Genomic DNA, 14,872 nt, shown 5'->3' with positions numbered 1-14,872 from the left:
CGCTCTCACTAGTCTCACTAAACTTAAACTTGTCACCACGGATTTAGATATTAATTTGCTGCCAAGTTCACGTGTTGTTTTTTTAAATAAAACTTTAATAACAAAACAAACAATGGGCTTTGAAAATAAACTAGAAGATTTAGCCGTGAAACTGTTTACAATCGATGCTGTAAAGTTTGGAGACTTTATGACCAAGAGCGGGATAAAAACACCGGTGTACTTTGACTTTAGGGTTATAGTCAGTTATCCCGATATAATGGTAATTATTAAATAGACTCGTTTTGACCCTAATCAATGTTTGTGTCAGACCATTTGTTTATCTAAATAATATCCTAGCTTTACCATGTCATGTGTATGTATTTAATTGCTATTTACAGGAATTGATATCAACGCTACTGTACGACTTTTCTGTAAAGGGTAGTAATTGCAATCATTTATGCGGCGTCCCTTACACAGCTCTGCCAGTAGCAACGTTGCTCAGTATCCGAGCTAAAAAACCTATGCTCATGCGGCGTAAGGAAGCAAAAGGTTATGGTACAAAAAAAATGATTGAAGGACATTACAAGACCGGTGAAACCTGTCTTATTATTGAAGACGTAGTGACTTCCGGCTCCAGCGTTCTGGAAACTGTTAAAGATTTGAATAAGGAAGGTCTTAAAGTTGAAGAGGCTGTCATTATACTGGACCGGGAGCAGGGCGGCCGACAAAGTCTTGAGTCAAATGGTGTTCAAATGAAAGCTCTATTTACTATGACGCAATTTATTGATATACTGGCAAAGCACAAAAAAATTACTGCTGAAACTGCTGAGAATGTTAAAGAATATTTCAGAACTACTAAAGCACCAGCTACTGGTATGTATTTTTATAACTTTTCCTTAATAGTCCTATTAACTTAATTTTGCTTTGAATGTTTTTTATTTACTCGGATCTATATTTAACAGATTCCCTAGGCATTCAGATCTGAATTCAGTTGCTCCTCGAATTTAAAATGGAGACATAAAATTTTAAAATAACATTCAAGTAGTAAAATTTCATTTATTACATTTTCAGAAGAGCCTGTGGATAGGACTGCACTGCCTTATGAGAAGAGAGCCGAGCTTGCGACAAACCAGATATCAAAACAGCTGTTCCAAATAATGGCACAGAAGAAAACCAACCTCTGCATCTCAGTAGATTTGACGTCTTCTACAAAAATACTAGACCTTCTAGAGAAAGTTGGAGAGCATGTGTGCTTAGTTAAAACCCATGTAGACATCATTGAAGACTTCAATTCTGAATTTGTAACACAAATCAAGCAGCTGGCTCAAAGATTTAACTTTTTAATTTTGGAAGACAGAAAATATGCAGATATTGGCAACACTGTGGCTCTTCAGTACTTGAAAGGGCTGTACAGAATTGGGGAGTGGGCAGATTGCGTGACAGTACATTCCTTGCCAGGGGAAGGTATTTTGAAAGCTTTGAATGGGTCTACAAATGGAGTCAGTAGAGGTGTATTTTTATTAGCCGAGATGAGCAGTGAGGTAAATATTAGAAGCTATAATAGTCTAGACTCTAGAGCATTGGTGCGCAAACTTTTTTCAAAGGGGTGCCAGAAAAAAAAACTGACAGGAGAATCAGAAAAAATGCATTGTGATTTGAAACCGTTACGCGAGCCATATACTTCTGACTTTGACTTCTGTAACACAGGTTTTTACCTAGCTCAGAAGTCAGGGACTTCAACACCTATTTTGTACTTGTTTCTGTCAATATAAATATTTTATTTATTTATACTAATTATTTCGAAGGACCGGCAGCGGGCCAGATAAAATTCTTGCACGGGCCATACTTTGCCCACCACTGCTCTAGAGCCTCACTATTACATGCTTCCAGTGGTTAGGCCCTAGAATTATGATTTGTGTTATTTAAGGTGTACGCTACAATAATAAAACCAAGCCAGACAGCCATTTGCTAATTTATTCTTGCATTTGAGTAATTTCGGAAATTGGGTAATCCGGAAAATTGAACTGAAAACGTCATTTAGCGTTGTAATATGAGTCCCTTTCTGGAATTATCCGCCACTTTAATAGTGTTCCTTTCTGAAGTACCCCTTCCTTGAATCCCATTTTATAAAACTTCATGTTTACAGGTGTAAAATGTGGGTCTCCACTTGACCAATGGAGGAATCGTATTTTTCAGTTTTGAAAGTGTCCAAATAAAATTGTAATTTTTAGCTTTATGAAATGCCCCCCAGGGATCCAGCAATATTATTATTTAGAAATTTCATCATAAATACTTTTCCAGGGCAACCTCATCACACCAGACTACACCAAAGCAACGGTAGATATGTCAGCAAAGTACCCTGATCTGATTACCGGCTTCGTCTGCCAGAACAAAGACACTTTCAAAGATCCAGGTCTAATCCAACTTACACCTGGAGTGCAGCTGGAAACATCAGGGGACAGTCTGGGCCAGATTTATAATACCCCGGAGAAAGTTATACTGGAGAAGGGTGCTGATATAGCAGTGGTGGGCAGAGGCATTATGGCAGCAAAGAGCCCGGAAACACAGGCTATTGTGTATAAGGATGCTCTATGGAAGTGTTACATGAAGAGAATCTCTGGGCAAAAGGAGTAAAACTTCTTTAGCCAACATCTTCCGTTGCTAAAAAATTGAGCACAGATATTTTGAATGGGGTTGGCAACTGTCCTAGGTAGGTTTATAGATGGCGCCAGTATTGGTTTTACCGGTCTTTTTTCTGTGAGATTTGGCTTAATGGTCTAGCCATCATAAAAACATCCAGGCATCAAATTAAAAAATAAGGGTTTTTTACATATATTATTATTATTTATTTGATACACTAGCAGCTCTTGGAGCTGATGCGTGTATATCGAGCACTTGAAATTTATTTTGTACTTTTCAAAGTTCTAAAATGTGTATCTAGTCTATTTTTGAAAGTGTTCACTGACGGTGCACTGACAACAGTTTCTGGTAGAGAGTTCCACACATTTACCACACGATTCGGCAAGAAGTGTTTCCTATATATGTACATACAGTCTGGCAAAAAAGAGTAGAAATTAAAAAGTGGCAACACTGTAGTGTTGTCCCTTTCAAATCAATCTAAGCAAAACGGCGCCATCTGTAAGACACTTCGACCGGCCAATCTATTTAGGTAACAATAATGCTGGCCGGACCAGATTATAATAGACCAGGTTAAGAATCTACAAAATAATAGTATGTAAGATATTATAATAATTAAGTGTTATAGAATATAGATAAAGAATGATTTGTTGATCACATTTTAAACATATTTGCTGTGATAATAGTTCCTTCAGATTTGGTGCTATTTGTTGCCAATACATTTCAATGTGTACATTCCTACATTTTTAATAGTATATGTATATTTGTAGATTGTTTAAGTAGACTTTTGATAGTATGAGTACTATTTTCTATTATAAATAAAAAGTATAAATAAGTAATAAAAAAAACCTGCAGTTTGCTGTTTGCCACTCTTTCTAATAAATATAGTTGTTAGAAAGAGAAGTGAATTTTTAGCTTTATAAAATGCAGGGGATAATGCTCGTCAGGTGCTGATTGAGTAACATTTACTTAATCATACATATAACATTAAAACAAACTTGAAAAGATACATTGTCTTATTTTAATTGAAAATGCCTCATTTTTTCATTAAATTCGTTTCTCCTTTTCATTTCCTCCATTTCCATTTCTCTAAGCTTTTCATTGTGTATATACTTTTGTTTTGCATCCTCCATCTCCATTCCTCTCAGCATACGGTTATGCTCCACTCGATCCAGTTCCTCTTGCAGCTGAGTTTTGACCAACTCCTTCTGTTGCTCCAGTAACTCCATTTTGATCTGTTTACTTTCAGTTTCTAGTTTCCGTTTACCTGAAACAAATTAATAAATATTTTTTCTACTCGTGGAGTATAATCTGTGTATTACAACTTAACATGCAACACTACAACCTTACTCTTTTCAACGTTGGATAGTCTATGGCACTTCCGACTCAAGCATAAGAATTTTATCGATACGGTTTAGTCAATTATAAAAATTTTGAAAATAGAACTTCATACATTTCAATAAAATGTTTCTCGTTTAAGGAGACTCGATTCAATGCAAATTATCGCATCTGCTTTGTGATTGGTTGGCCAACAAAAACATTTTATTTTATGTTGTAGTAGAAATAACTGCTTCATAAGTCAGAAACGCGCATGTGACACCCTTCATATAGCAACATCCATACCCTACGAAAACCGCTTAGCGTTGCTTGTTAGTCTCCATAGCCTACGGTGGCCAAAATCGAGAAAAAAACTGTCTTAAAACTGAATTTAGCCAGGAGCAGGTACCAGGGCCTCATGAGTTACGAGGAGGTGTCGTTGACCAACCCGCCGGGGGCGCCGGGCCGGTCGGCCGCGCCGCGAGGTATCGCGGGCTGCGGCAGCTCGCGTATCTTTGCTGTATACTTTTGGTTTGTTTACTTATATGATTCTACTAGTTTATTTTTAAAGTATTATTTTTTTGTCTCGTAGAAAAAGTATTGTATACAATAGTGATATAATCAAGCTTTTCAATCTCGTACCTTAACTTAAGCAACTCAGCAAGCTTCGTTGCTTAAACACGGTACTCGACTGAAAAGCTCTCTATTATATCACGATTGTATAAAATACTAATAGGATAATCTTACACAAGTTTTCGTCCAGCTATAGATTCGTCCATTTGACGAAATTTGAATATAAACCTACAATGCTGCACAAGTTTGGACTTACTGCAAACCTTAATGTCTAAACAATATATCTGTCTACATTCAAATAATATTTCTCAAGTGGCAAATTAATCCGTCAAGTGGACGAAAACTAGAGCAGGGATGTTGCGAAAATTCGCATCCGCATCCGCGGAACTTCCGCATCCGCATGAAATAGATGCGGAGCTTAATGCAGATGTGGGACAGGTAGGTACAGGAACGTCTTAGCGGCGGCGTAAGTTTTTGTGATTCGTCGATTGAGCACTTTAGCCTATGACGGACAGCGACAAGAAGTGAAAAGCTTGTTTTATTTGGACTTTAGTATAGTAATGCGATTGTGGGGCACCTATATTCTTGTTCAAATACTAAATGTTTCGTTTTTGTATTATAAAAATTACTAAAATGTAATATTTAACGTTTTTTATGTGTCTAATCTTGACATCCGCATCCGCGGATGTGAGCCTTTAAATATCCGCATCCGCGTCCGCGGATGTCAAAAAATCTGCATCCGCAACATTCCTGAACTAGAGCATGGACGGAAACTAGCGCAATGACTACAAGCATAGAGTAACTTATACTAGAGCGGTACTGTCATAGTGAATTTTGTAACCACAGTAAATTCACTGCCATCTATCGACACACTTTAAAACTAAAAATGAAGATTTATAAAAATACGATAAAATGTATTTAAATATGGATAAATGATTTTTTTTATTTGCATTAATTATTTTTATGATTTTGACCCATGTTCTTTCACTGATATGCGTAAAAATTGTTAAAGAACAAACGAAACCGTCAACGCCATCTATACGACAGTAGGCCAAAGCTAGTAGCGCCCTCTGATCGAGAGTCAAATTTTCGTGATTTTCGAGGCACGTTTTTTCCTTAGACTGTATCCATCTATTACGGAGTTATATCTATCTTTGCTACAAGCTAGATTATACAGACAAAACATCACTCACGAGTCAATAAATGGTGTGGCCTTTTTTTAAAATTTGCTCCGTTATAACTGTTATTAGTGAAATATGTCTCGTTATCCTGAGCATAATCTTGTGTCTCTTGCATATCCAGCATTGTAGAATCTGAAATATAATTATTGAAATGGTATTTAAATTCCTTTTGAAACGAAAACCTAGTAATTAATAAGATAATGTACTGCAGAATGCAATACCCTCGTGAGTCAAATGTACATAAAAATATATTATAAACATATTCATTGCAATCTAATTTGAACCTTTCATGAAACAAATAAAGTAGCATTTCTTTTGTTTCACTGCCTTGTAAAATAAACGAAATTCGTTTCAATTTACTTATAGAACAAGGTTCAAATTAAAAAACCGGCCAAGTGCGAGTCGGACTCGCGCACCGAGGGTTCCGTACTTTTTAGTATTTGTTGTTATAGCGGCAACAGAAATACATCATCTGTGAAAATTTCAACTGTCTAGCTATCACGGTTCATGAGATACAGCCTGGTGACAGACAGATGGACAGCGGAGTCTTAGTAATAGGGTCCCGTTTTTACCCTTTGGGTACGGAACCCTAAAAATTGAAAAACTTTCTATGGTGTGTCTTACGAGGATACCTAATGTGGCAGGTTGATTTGGCGATTGCTGTGGCGATAGTTATTCCAACAGCAGTCTCATAGACATATTGAGATACTCTGAGGTTGTAGTTGGGTCAGAAAGCAGTACTCATTGTCACGGCAAGCTTAGTCCGGATATTTCTCTATGAAGCTTTTTTTATTATTAAAATAAATAAACAATATTTCTTTATTTCTGACAGACCATGGCCAAACAAATGCATCCATAGTGTTAGTAATACATGCAAAATCTTAATCTAGTATTATAAATTGTGCTACACTTTTAATTTGAATTTAGGATCGGAAATCCAACCTATCAGCAATTTCTCTTAGAATGCTGTTGGGACTACATCTCACACGACTTAGTAAAATGAGACTATATTGTTTTACGTAATATAGTCTAAAAACTATCCGTGTGAGCTGCCACAAACATGCACGATGCAGAGCACCTGCCAGGCAGTCCCATCAGCATTCTAAAATCATCATCTTCCTCGCGTTGTCCCGGCATTTTTGCCACGGCTCATAGGAGCCTGGGGTCCGCTTGACAAATAATCCCAAGAATTGGCGTAGGCACTAGTTTTTACGAAAGCGACTGCCATCTGACCTTTCAACCCGGAGGGGAAACAAGGCCTTGTTGGGATTAGTTCGGTTTCCTCAGGATGTGTCACCGAAAAGCGACTGGTAAATGTCAAATGATATTTCGTACATAAGTTCCAAAAAACTCATTGGTACGAGCCAGGGTTTGAACCCGCGACCTCCGGATTGCAAGTCACACGTTCTTACCGCTAGGCCACCAGCGCTTCTTCAGCATTCTAAAATAAAAATGTAAAATACCTAAGAGAAATAAATAAAATTTTACCTGATCCAATACTATGAAGTTCTATTGGTGGTATATTTTGGGATGCTATAAGACTGTTATCTCCATTATAAATTGTGTGAATACCATCCATAACAGGTCCAGTGAGAGCTTTAACTTTTTCCAATACTGGATCTTTGTCAGCGTTAAGTGGTGGCCCTCCTCCTGGTCAAGAATTAGACATTATCAACCATAAGAAAATAATATATTTGGACAAGGGGTCATCCACTAATTACATCACACGTTTAGGGGGGGGGGGGGTCAAGAAAATGTGACATGTTGTGACAAGGGGGAGGGGGGGGGGCAGATACAAACTTTGTGATGTCACTATAACTTGTGACGTAATTAATGGATGCACCCCAAACAGACAACACAGATGGGTAAAAATTCTTTTCATTGTCTTGTTTCTGACCACTGTCAAGCTTATATTTTTCTTTTATGTAATAAATAAAAAAAATTGAGTGCTATGGCATGTCTCACCAGCTGTAGGTTATAATTCACACGAGAAAAATTAAAAACTAAATTTCACCCCATACAAAAAGCTCCACTAGCTTTAGCAGCTTGTGGCAAATGAGAAGTTATGTCCCTAGTATCCCATACCCCTGATAGTCTCCCGCTTGCCACAATTTTTTTTTTTTTATAGGAGAAATAGTAAGTGTTTACACATGAAGGAAGAGCGGAGGGAGCCAGATCGCGCGGTAAATCACCTATGCGCTGGACTGACCAAATAAAGTCCGCAGTGGGAGACCGCGTATCTGAGTGTGCTAGACAGTCTGCCAACAGGGAGAGATGGCAGGAGATCGTGCGAAGAGCTGTGTCCGCCTCTAGTGACCACGACCGCTCTGTCAAGAGCGATACGACAGAGAAGAAGAAGTGTTTTCACAAAGTATCTACCTGTATCCATAATAGCAGTTTTCGAAATCATGTCGCTTGTGTCTGCTTCCTCATTTAATGCTGCAAACATTTCTTTGCACGTTTCTTCTAATGCACCCGTATTTAAAGAAACTTCTCCCCAGTCACAATTCTGGGAAGATGTGCCACACTTTTCTATATTGAGCACCAAACTAGGATCCACTGTAAAGGTAAATACAATTTGAGATAGGTAATAAAACAATATAAAACGTATATAAATTCATCGTGATGCGATCCATTTTGAGTTATTTTGTAACAGTCGCGCTAATAGTACTTAGCCAATATTACGTTTTAGATAGCTGGCGTAATTCGACTTTTTAACGAATTAATTGATTGAAAGAGAAATTAAAGTTCATGCCTGGAATATTCATCTTTTCATCAGATGCATTCTTTTTGGCTCTTTTTTTTAGATTTTTGTATGTTTGCTGCAAGCTTTCTGCAGTACGAGAGCAACCTGTGGTGGATGAATTGTAATCCTCCGCTACATCAAGCCAAGCCCTCTGTTTTTGCAGGAGGCTAGCTCCGTCAGTTTTTTTATTTTCAATTATATGTATGTATTTGCTGACTACGTCACACAAAAGTAAGTTATCACTTTGAGTGAAATTTGGAGCACGCAAACGAGGTTTCTTTTCCATTTTTTTTGATAATTATTGTCGCACAAGCCCTCCACAAAACAAACACAACATAGCAATGAGCATTGAGCAAAGAATAAATAACGGCTAGCGAAAATGACAATGACAGAAGAAAAATAAGAAAATACGCTTAAACCAAATGTCACGTCATGTTGATTTAGAGAAAGAAAGTCTTATACCCCACATTGTAATGTAAGAGAGATAGGCATACTTTTCCATTCATCGTTCGTGCTTTCTTATTTGGCTAGTTTATAGAACGGAATGGAAATGTAATAATGATGCCTGTTTACAATTTAAAACTGTCAGGTTTGCAAAATGATAGAAAACATTAATGAGAAGAATAGCATAGAGTAATCAACTAATCATAATCGTGTTTTATAATTTTATTATTTCAGAGGGCGTACCGCGAATATCGAAAGTTCGTTAGGGCCTACTGCGAATCTTTCTCTTTTACCCCAATTAAAGCGTAATTAGAGTGACAGAGAAAGATTCAATTTTCCATCATGAATCTAGTATAACTGGATCGGTCATGAGGAGTGGGGGAAAATGACCGAACGGGATAGTCTTATGTATCTTTCAGTAGGAGTAGCAGAGAAAGCGCTGTTATTGTTTGTCCTTGTCATAGTTTCACTTTTCCACCGCTGCCACAACCGAGGTTGTGGCAAACAAATAAGTACGTGACATGTCATGTTTGTTCGTTGCTTGTTTAATTATCGTTGTTTTGTATGAAATTGTGCTTTCTCTTATGAAATATAGTGATGGTTTGCGTTTTGAATGCTTGAACTTTGATAAAATAATGGTGAATTGTTCTGTAATCGGCTGTAATAGCCGCTCTGAGCAAAAATATGAGATCATAACCTTTCACACGTAAGTACGGTATTTTACACCTTCCCCTTAACGCAATATGTGAGAATAACATCGTAAAATTACGTTACACTCAAAGCAATGTAGAATCAAACGATTTCAATTAAAATATCACAATTATTTACGCAAATTAACAAAACATTATTTGTAAAATTATCCGCCCAAATTACGTAGGTAGGTAGGAGTCTGAGGTCAGCCATTTTTAAACTTCTTCTTAATTTAGCTGCATAACAATCATGTTAGGGATACCAGATGAAAATATCATAATTTTATGGGTAATTTTGACCTCGAAGTTTTTTCGTACTTCTAATTCCAAAAAATAAATAAACAAATGTTGTGAAGATTAAATGTGGTGTACATTAATTGGTGTGATTGCGATTTGTGATTTCTTTAAATTAAAACCCATAATACATTTTATTTACTAGACATGTTTAGTTTTGTACCACCTGCGCGAATTATAGAAGGTATTTCATTGTTTATACGCCTAATAAGAACGGCCCATTGACATTTTATTTAACAATTTTTTAATACCGTCAAACAAGCTAACTTTGCCTCCAGGGTAATCGCCCCAACGTGATATCAAATATTGGGGTAATTTTTACCAATATGGTATCCCCACGTTTATGACGTCATCTATGTCTATCCCTTACGGGCGCACGCGTATAGCTGGTCTATATAATGCTAGGTCTATGTTTTCCATTGGAGATATTGGAGTGTTGCTATATCAATAAATCTAATCGATATGTCAAATTTGTTAACCTCCCTAAAGAAAACAAAACAAAAGATTATAGTTTATAGAGATGGATAATATTGTTAAGGAATTAGGCATAAGCAATAAGAACATATTCACTACTGCCTCAGCAAATTTGTTCAGCGTTGTCGTGCACAGCAGTTGGCTTAAGAAATGGCTGAAGAACTTAGAAGTAGATAACACAGTGAACAATGTCGATTTCGCATTACAAGCTGGTGAAAGTGTTCCTTATCCCTGGCGGACGATATTCATTAGGGTACGTAACTATTCATAAGTAAAAGTAACGCAATAAACTATGGAATGAGTAATGATTAACGCCTATTTCTTTTGTAGGTATTAAATAAAAAGGTGTCCAAGGTACTGCCCCTTCCTCGTTACAAACTTCACGAAACCAACCCCGAAATTCCCCTAACTTTCTCGCAGCTACTCCAGTATGTCTCACAGAACAACCACAGAAATTTATGGAAGGAGTCATATAAGAAATATTGTCAGAATAATGAGAATTTAAAAGAGAGTGCTATAGTGAACTTACTGGAGCATGACCAACTACTGTCGGAGGCGTTGCTGCGGCTGTACGGCTGTAACATAATTAGGATAAAGAGTGACGGCTCCGGCAGGATCACAGAGTACAAAGAAATCATTCCTAACAAACATGTCTCGAAATCTTATGAAACCCATGTCAATTTATTAGCAGCTATGTTCATATTAGAGACTGACAATAACTACTATATAATATACAGGGGCCACTATGAAAACCACTTGCTAGACTGTTTGAATTTTAGCCCAAATCTTATAGATATGAATTATGGGCGGGGAATGTTCCTAGTGTATCAGCTACTGAATGTTTTTAAAGCTATGAGCGACCGAGGGCTGAGTCTGGGTACGCTGTCATTGCAAGATATTTATTTGACAGAGAATATGTGGCTACAGATACTGCCGGCTGTTACGAATAACATTCACACTCTGGATGCTTCATTAATCTACGAGCAGAACAGGAAGCAAGTTACACCGGTTACGAGCCAGGGGAAGTGGGGGGAAGAGTGGGGGAGGAACGAGGTAGTGCAGTTTGAGAAGCTGTGCATGTTGTGGGTGCGGGGCCGGATATCGAACCTGGACTATCTGCTGCACTTGAACACCCTGGCCGGGAGATCGGCCAATGACCCGCAGGCACACTTCATGGTGCCCTGGATCACAGATTTCTCATCTAGATGTGGTAATTGATTATAGTCTAACTAGCAATAGTTTAAATAAAAAATATGTCAAATGTTCAAACTATGGTCAGCTACAAAAAAAAAACCGGCCAAGTGCGAGTCGGACTCGCGCACGAAGGGTTCCGTACACGTTTATTGTATGGGAGCCCCATTTAAATATTTATATTATTCTGTTTTTAGTATTTGTTGTTATAGCGGCAACAGAAATACATCATCTGTGAAAATTTAAACTGTCTAGCTATGACGGTTCATGAGATACAGCCTGGTGACAGACAGACAGACGGACAGCGGAGTCTTAGTAACGGTTAAAAAAGGTCCCGTTTTTACCCTTTGGGTACGGAACCATAAAAACAACATTTATTTCTTTATTTGTAAACATATCTTATACAATAATTTATGTTTCACAATGTTTTTCCATTTGGCATACAAATATAGAATCAAGAAGCGATGGAGCATGCACTAATTATAATATGATGTCAAACGAAAATATTATGTAGAATGAGTAGAATGTCAAACAAAAATAAGAGTGTACTTAAGAGTTTTGAATGATTCACGGTTAGTTTCACTAGACAATAATACAAAAGGTAATTACGGTTCACATATCCCAGTCAATATAAGTCAAAGAGTGTACTTAAAACTAAACTAAAACAATTTAAACTCAAAATGTGTCGTTTTTTTTTCGTAAATATTTATCGAATAGTTTGCTTTTTCTACCAAAAAGCCATACAGGGTGGCACAGTAGCTGTATAGCAGCCGAATAATACCAGTTACTTGCTATTACCCAGACATTATTCGGCTGCTATACAGCTACTGTGCTACCTGGGGCACTTCTTAAACTTTATATTAAAGAAAAAAATGGAAAAAGTTAAGCTTCCGGCAGGACTTTAACCCGCAACCTCCGCAATCTGTGCGTTGCTCTTAACCAATTGAGTTACGGAAGCCTACCAGAACCTTGCAAATCTTTCCATTCCTTCCCTTATGTATACAAGCCTTTGGTCACTTCTTAAATTCAATTAAATTATCTATTGTAATAAATAATTTACATTTAGTACATCCATGCCTACAGGCAAGAATTGGCGCGACCTCAGCAAGTCAAAGTACCGACTGAACAAAGGCGATCGGCAGTTAGATCTGACATATGACGTCACCTGCGCCGAGCAGACACCGCACCACGTGACAGATGCCCTATCTGACATCACCTGCTACGTGTACCTAGCGCGGAGGTTTGTAATAATATTCATATTCCTTTATTGATAAAATTACAAATTTTACATGTCATAAATATTAATAAGTAAGTATATATATCCCAATATTTAAATGTTTTTGTCACACGTCCCTAGACTGAGGCGGTTGGGAGATATGCCCGAATGTTGTTTTATTATGTTTAATTATGTTATTTATGATGAATTGTTTGTTTTGTTGTGTTTTACTTGTCTTGTGTTGTGTATGAAATGTTTTTTCCCATGTCATGGCGTTTGGCCTCCGCTGTGAGCCGGACATGTTTTTGTAAATAAATAAATAATATGTCAGTTTAATCACAATTCATTTAAAATAACTATTATCAATTGAAATAAAATAAAATAAAACAATAAATAACACGTAATAATTGGTAGTCAATACAATTTACAATTCCACAATTAAGGCATTTAATCAGTACATTAAAATTAAATTAAATCGTTATTATAATATTCGGACATGTCATAAAATGCATTTGCAGTCAGCCATTTTTTTTAATCTGGCGAAAAATATCTGATTATTATCAATATTTTTAATGTTGTCGGGTAGTTTATCAATACTTACTAATAGTTTATCAATACTTAATAATCAGTACTTACTTTCATATTTCCGCTGGTAATTTACTCAAGGTAAAATAAAATAGCGGTGGTGGCCGACAGCCGACATAAGACACGACACTTTCTTTAACACTATATTAGAAGGCAAGATAGAAGCGAGAAGAGGCCGCGAAAAACCACGAGCAAGCTACACACAACAACTGAAAGCGAAAGCAAATGTCGTGTCTTACAGGGACCTAAAGAACCTGGCCGAGGACCGAGAAAACTGGCGCATACTCCACCGACAAGAGCCATGCTCTTAAATTATGATGATGATGATGGTGGCCGAGTGGATCTGACGTCCGACTTTCAATCCGGAGGTCGCGGGTTCATACGCAGTGCAAGTGTTATTTAAACGTCATAATTTATTATATATATTATATATATACGAATGCACAGGCAGCTTAAAATAGCTGATATGTGCATATTAATGTCCTGCACTTGTGTTCTGTCCATTCGTAAAATGTTTGTCGAGTCTGTTTTTAAAGGAGTTCACTGAAGGCGCACTGATTACGGAATAACAACTTATAGAAGTTCAACTTTTAAAATAACACTTGCACTGCGTGTGCTATCAAAATCGTTGCAGACTTGTCTTGGTCTAACTCGATTTTCGATTTTTCGATGTTCGCGGTAGGCCCTCTGGGGGCGTAGCCAAGATACCAATCGTTTGCGCTGCGGCAACGAAACGCTTTTTGTCTCTCTATCACTCTTACATATTAGTGCGATAGAGACAGATAGCATTTCGTTGTCCTAACACAAACGATTGGCATCTTGACTAGGCACCCTCCGCTCGCGATATTTTGTACAGCCTTAGGTACTTGTATTTGTTCACAGAACTCCAAAAGAGATACTCTGCAAGCACGTCCGCAACAAATGGGTTCCAGCAGAGTATCCAGCATCCATCCAGCGTATGCAGGAGTGGACGCCGGATGAATGCATTCCCGAGTTCTACACCGACCCTGCTGTGTTCCGGAGCATACATGAGGATTTACCGGTACCATAGAGTAACTTATACTAGAGTGGTACTGTCATAAAAAATTTTGTAACCCCAGTAAATTCACTGCCATCTGTCGACACACTTTAAAACTAAAAATAAATATTTATAAAAATACGATATAATGTATTTAAGTATGGATAAATGATTTTTTTATTTGCATTAATTATTTTTATATGATTAACCCATGTTCTTTCACTGATATGCGTTAAAAGTATAAATAACAAACGAAACAGTCAACGCCCTCTATACGAGAGTAGGCCAAAACTAGTGGCGCCCTCTGATCGAGAATCAAATTTTCGTGATTTTCGAGGCACGTTTTTTCCTTAGACTGTATCCATCTATTACGGAGTTATATCTATCTTTGCCGGTACCAGGCGTGACTCACTCAGCGATTTCGTCGCGCCGCTACAAGTACATGCGGCCGCCCCCAACTCTCGGGCCATAGTAGTTGCCGCGCACCGCTACGGAATTCTTCTTCCGCGATACTCTGACGTATTAAAT

At 37.5% G+C, this 14,872-nt stretch overlaps 3 protein-coding genes across 3 annotated transcripts in view; 2 read left to right on the top strand and 1 right to left on the bottom strand.

The window, feature by feature from the left end:
- Positions 1-30: 30 nt before the first annotated feature.
- LOC134744029 (uridine 5'-monophosphate synthase-like) lies at positions 31-2,799 on the top strand. The gene is made up of 4 exons (XM_063677668.1): positions 31-259; positions 378-852; positions 1,051-1,520; positions 2,281-2,799. The coding sequence occupies exons 1-4, from the start codon at positions 113-115 to the stop codon at positions 2,611-2,613; spliced, it is 1,425 nt and encodes a 474-aa protein (XP_063533738.1). The 5' UTR covers positions 31-112; the 3' UTR covers positions 2,614-2,799.
- Positions 2,800-3,614: 815 nt separating this feature from the next.
- On the bottom strand, positions 3,615-8,775 carry LOC134743851 (uncharacterized). The gene is made up of 5 exons (XM_063677475.1): positions 8,443-8,775; positions 8,067-8,246; positions 7,176-7,337; positions 5,700-5,819; positions 3,615-3,883 (listed from the first exon to the last, which is right to left on the bottom strand). Exons 1-5 carry the CDS (start codon positions 8,717-8,719, stop codon positions 3,633-3,635), a joined length of 990 nt encoding a protein of 329 aa, XP_063533545.1. The 5' UTR covers positions 8,720-8,775; the 3' UTR covers positions 3,615-3,632.
- Positions 8,776-10,325: 1,550 nt separating this feature from the next.
- LOC134744026 (WD repeat-containing protein 81) overlaps positions 10,326-14,872 on the top strand; it is a 32,350-nt gene continuing 27,803 nt past the window's right edge. Inside the window, exons 1-4 of the mRNA XM_063677663.1 lie at positions 10,326-10,587; positions 10,665-11,544; positions 12,609-12,765; positions 14,209-14,368. Of these exons, the coding sequence (XP_063533733.1) occupies positions 10,381-10,587; positions 10,665-11,544; positions 12,609-12,765; positions 14,209-14,368 (1,404 nt within the window). The 5' untranslated portion in view covers positions 10,326-10,380. The remainder of the gene's footprint in view (positions 10,588-10,664; positions 11,545-12,608; positions 12,766-14,208; positions 14,369-14,872) is intronic.

The sequence above is a fragment of the Cydia strobilella genome, chromosome 9 (assembly GCF_947568885.1).
Source record: "Cydia strobilella chromosome 9, ilCydStro3.1, whole genome shotgun sequence".
Classification (NCBI taxonomy): domain Eukaryota; kingdom Metazoa; phylum Arthropoda; class Insecta; order Lepidoptera; family Tortricidae; genus Cydia; species Cydia strobilella.
Note: the sequence above shows the minus strand (reverse complement) of the source record. Positions and strands in the feature narration are given on the sequence as shown.